General features: G+C 41.9%; 1 protein-coding gene across 1 annotated transcript in view; it reads left to right on the top strand.

Moving 5' to 3' along the window:
- Window positions 1-622: 622 nt before the first annotated feature.
- The window catches only part of LOC104947334 (aldehyde oxidase 1-like), a gene marked incomplete at its 5' end in the record, with an annotated part of 19,565 nt that continues 15,378 nt past the window's right edge, over window positions 623-4,809 (top strand). Inside the window, one exon of the mRNA XM_010773314.1 lies at window positions 623-722. Within this exon, the coding sequence (XP_010771616.1) occupies window positions 623-722 (100 nt within the window). The remainder of the gene's footprint in view (window positions 723-4,809) is intronic.

The raw sequence follows: 4,809 nt of genomic DNA on the forward strand, positions 1-4,809 counted from the left end.
GTGTGCTAATTGTGTGTGCTAATTTCTCTTAGACCAACAGTTTGTATATTGTTATGCAAATTAAAACTTGGTTGTTATTTTGGAGTGTAACAGATTCCCTGGGCTGATAAACAAATGGTTCATTAACAGAGCAAGGCAGGTTATTTGTTTTTGGCAGAGGTTTGCGTTCTTTGAATACCTTTGAAGAATAGCATTGCAAGTTCCAGCGCTAAAGATGTGCTAATATTGACTGCTAGCGTCTCATTCCTTTATTTTGTTAGTGCTGGGACAGGCTGTGACATGAACATCTACTCTATCTTAACATTTGCATACTGTCTTTCACATTACAAAACACATTTTTTGATCAGCAAGGCGTCACAAGTTTATTTATTTTATGGAGTTTGACTTTTCCCAAGGCCATTATTTTGTCATGAATCTAGTATCTCGTATCTTATTCTGTGAAATGAATCAAATATAATAAAAAGAGAAACACAAATAAAGCCAGTCAGGAAACATAAAGAAGTAAACAAACTAAATATACTTTATATCTATTGGTTTAACTATCTGTGTCTGCCCGTCATTTATGCTCCAGGACCTTTACTCTCTGATCAACAGCAATTCGTTTTCTGACCTGCATCCCCAGGTGTGGAGGTGAGGGGTCAGAGCTTTATGGCGGAGCGAGTGGGGGTCGGGACCTGCGCTCCGTGGAATTTGGGTGTCACCATGGTAATCACAAAGGAGCGGTGAGAATGACAGGTAGCCCCTGAGGGCTGTAAATAACAGATATGCTCTCATACTTATGGGAAGAGGGAAGGTTGAGGGGGCAGGGGGGGCTAAAAGCCTTGTGTAGCTCAAAACAGGAAATGAGTATAAGAGGGAAGGATGGGGCAAACAAAAACAGACAAATGGGAAAAGATAATTGCATTTGAGGAGCAAAGGAATGCCACCAGCTGAAGGGCAGAATCTCATATCCCGCTCGTTAAACCTCACAAAATGTATACATTCAACTGTTCACAGGGACTTTTAACCCGCAAAATCTACCTGTCTAGTTTATTGGTTAGGAAATAAATCACAAAACGAAGAATTGGAGGAAGTCGATAAAGGTGACTTTTCTTTGCACAGTTATAAAACATGGAAGGTGGCCAAAAATGTGTAATGAAAGCAATACGAAAAAAGGAATGAACTGGATCCGTTGTATAACCTTCACATTTGAAATGTAGATAACAGGCTGCAGGCACATAAGAAACATCTTATTTCTTGGGTACGGAGCATGAGAGTAAAAATTGTCCCGATCACTGGAGACACAAGCTTGAGACGGGGCCAGCTTCATCCCAAACACACTGCTTGTCTGGCTTGTCAACATGTGAAATGAGGAGCATTGAGGAGGCAAGTTGTTTAAACGTGTTCCGAGAAGCACAAGCAGAGACAGAGGCCAGCGACACTTCGCTTTGGACGCAGCGAGCCAGAGACGATGGCGTGTAATGCAACGCGTTTCTCCCGAAGGCTCTGTGAAGTATTCCTCTAAGCCAACACACATGCAGGACCGGTGCCAAGGGGGAGGCAGGGGGTAGGGGAGGAGGGAGGAGGGTCAACATCAAAACACATGGAGGACAATCATACACTGATGTTACTGACTTCATCTGAAATAACTTCCCTGAACCTGAATGATGGGAACACCTCTTTTTAGGATGTGGAAAACTTAAAGAGATTTGTGCTAACAAGAAACATATTTCTGAAAACGTAAGCACACAAATGGACGTAATTTACTTCTACACATGCGTCATTATGTCCATTGGATTTGTAAACTGCTTTATTTTAAGCTGCATGATCACTAAAGTTTTCCATGTTTCTTCCCTCTTTCATTGCACGCACAATGCTCCCATACAACCTGTGGAGCACTTATTGATCCGCCCGAACAATCCTAAATAGAGCCGGAAACTGGATACTGCAGCTCTTTATACACTCTGTCAGTTGATCCAAGAGAGCATAAGGGACTCAGGTGTATACAAAATAAAGAGATGGGGAGGAATGGGCCATCTTTCAAGGATGAGAGGGAGGGGTGAGACCTTCACCCACCCCCAGGGTAGGTCGCAGTCCCTGGCCTCTGACCTCTCTCTGAAAGAAGAGAATTTAGGGGGGAGAAAGAAACATGTCTGAGCAGAGCGAGGAGCAGAGGAGCCAAGGGAACAAAGACTCGACACAAGCAGCACGCCACGTAACACGTCTATATATATATAACTTCCTCTTGACCGCCTTTTCTGTTGATTTTTTTGTTTTGTTGTTATGTTTGTCTACCCTCCCTCACACTGTAAAGTGTCTTTGAGTCTGAGAAAAGCGCTATATAAATATAATTTATTATTATTATATTAAAAGAGCAACAGAAGTTCTCAGTAAAAAAGGAAAGAATTCAAACATTTGCCAAAAACGTGGATTTAAAACCAAAAAAGGTGCAAATGTCCAATCTCTGTGTTATTAATGTAAAAACACTTACATGTTTTTTGGTGCTGGACAGTTTCTGGAGCCTCTTTCCTGTTTTTTTTGCGCAATCAACCAGCTCGTCATCACATGCATACCTGAGTGATGCTCATCAGAGTCTGACTCTGTGCCGTCCAGCCTTGGAGCCACTTCAGAGGTTTGTTCATCTCTGTTGTTTTTCACTTTACTTCTTTAATCTGCTTTAAAGGGCCCAGGTGACCCCTGACCCCTCACACATCTGTCTCAGAAGGCATGTGCCTTCCAGATGTGGAAGTAGCTGACTCCCCGACGGCACAAAACCAAACAATTCAATAAGGCATCAGTAGATGGCAGCACACAAAGATTTCATGCAGAAAAGAAAATGAGCAATTCTTTTTTTAAGTGTTTCTGCAACTGTATGACAAACAATTGGTTTAGGAACTGAATCTGCAGATACCATATTGTTTGTAACGCTTGCTCTTACACGTGTGACTGATTATCAGTGTACGAACTGAAGTCAATCATCTTTTAATGGGATGACAGCCACTGAATGAATGAGTAGGCATAAAAGCAGAAAAAGTGATAAGATAATCATAATGCAAGCCAAGATAATGAACTCATTTAAATAAATAAAAAGTCAGTGACAATATGTGACTTATTACTTCTCTTCCTGCTCCAGATGTTCAGTGTCTATAAAAGCCTCATTCAATAAAAAGTGGGGGTAAGTTTTTGTTTTCATGTGTGTTTAAGTGTGTTTCCTTTCCAAAAATATGGGCCCAGCCAGCAGCTGTTCAAGAAAATATTTAACATCCACATTGTTATTCTTTAAGCGTGCTAAAATAAATCTCTTCCACATGAGGAACGACGGACAATACTTGAAGGTACAATGTGTAATGCCTGGCCACATTTCCCAAAGAAATAGATGGCAGCATTTCACCTCTAAAGCTTGATTCATAAAATTAAAATGTAGTCATCAGTTTTTAGTTGTTTTTTTTAAGTCTAACACCCTAACCCCTAACCCAAACATACGCCTGAAACTGAAAGCCGAAATGAACACTGCTCTCTAATAGTGTTCAAGTGTGCTGTAGCATATAGTGTAAAATAAAGATAAGATATACTTTATTTATGCCAAATTGGGACATTTGGGAGGACTGGAAACTCACTTTTGAATTGAGTATTAGCAGAAAGGACAGGCCATTTCTAGTCAGATGGCATCTCAGTATCTCTGCATCACAATGCGTGCATGTTTTTGACATGACGTCATAATGGTTACTTCTTCACATTCTTTTGGCAATGTTTGTTCACTTTTTAGTGCTTTAAAACTAAAGTTTGGTCCATGTCTTACACATTGAACCTTAATTGATAATAATAATTCAGTAAACAGTGAGGAAAGTGCCAACGTTAAGGCTGATGGTGAAGGAGATTCAAACTGACTTAAGTCCAACTTGCTTCATGAAAATAAAGCTGGCTGAGAGGATACACAAACACAGTATAACAGCCAAACCCCATGCATGTTCAGTTCAGCTGATGGCTGTTTGGGGTAAATCAACAAGGACTGCAAATGGTTCAGTGGTCAAGTTCGAGTGAATGACGCAAGATGAAAGTTTACTTTGTCAACACTGCTGGCTTGAACCTGTCCAACTGACTCGACATGTTCTTGCCGCAAGTTTTGAAAAACTGTTCTCGGGGCCAAATAAGGGCTCCAACCTTGTTTCTCGCCTTATTTTCTTCATATCGCTGTCAGTCCAGTGAGCTTGAGCTGTGCTCTCTCACAGATGAGGAATTTCAACCCATCTTGATCTGTAAATTCACTATACATGTATGACTTTCCACCTCCTCCCCATCACATCTCCTCTCGTCACTCTTCATTAGGGAAGCGGTTGAGCATTTTTCTCAGTCCCCAAAGCTTTCAGTGCTACAACACACTCTTTCCCTGTCCGATTAAATACACTAACAAGCTTAGCCGGTGTGTGAAAGCCAGATTTACCGCCGTTCCTCTATGCTGGTAATTATTTGCAGAGCACACTGTAACAATTCTGGTTATAAAACGGCTTGCTGCTCTGTCACGGTCCACCCACTGACCTCCCAACCTCCATCCTTCCTTCACTGCTTTCTCCCTTGATCTCCTGCTCCCTCTCTTCCAGTTTCTCCAGCTCCAGGATTCTCAGCAGAGCCAAAGAGCTAAGAGAGCCAGAGAGAGAGCCCTCTCTTCATGGAGGGGGGAAAATGCTGAGAACAAGTCAGAGTGAGAAAGGAGGCCATTGTAGGGGGCTGGCCTGGGGACAAGTCACCCATTCAGATGTGGCCAGCCGTGTACAATGGCTAAACTAACATCATTGACATTTGGAGTTGCCCAAGCTTTAGAGTGAGAGGAAA

The sequence above is a fragment of the Notothenia coriiceps genome, unplaced genomic scaffold (assembly GCF_000735185.1).
Source record: "Notothenia coriiceps isolate Sejong01 unplaced genomic scaffold, NC01 NC01_scaffold00012407, whole genome shotgun sequence".
NCBI lineage: Eukaryota > Metazoa > Chordata > Actinopteri > Perciformes > Nototheniidae > Notothenia > Notothenia coriiceps.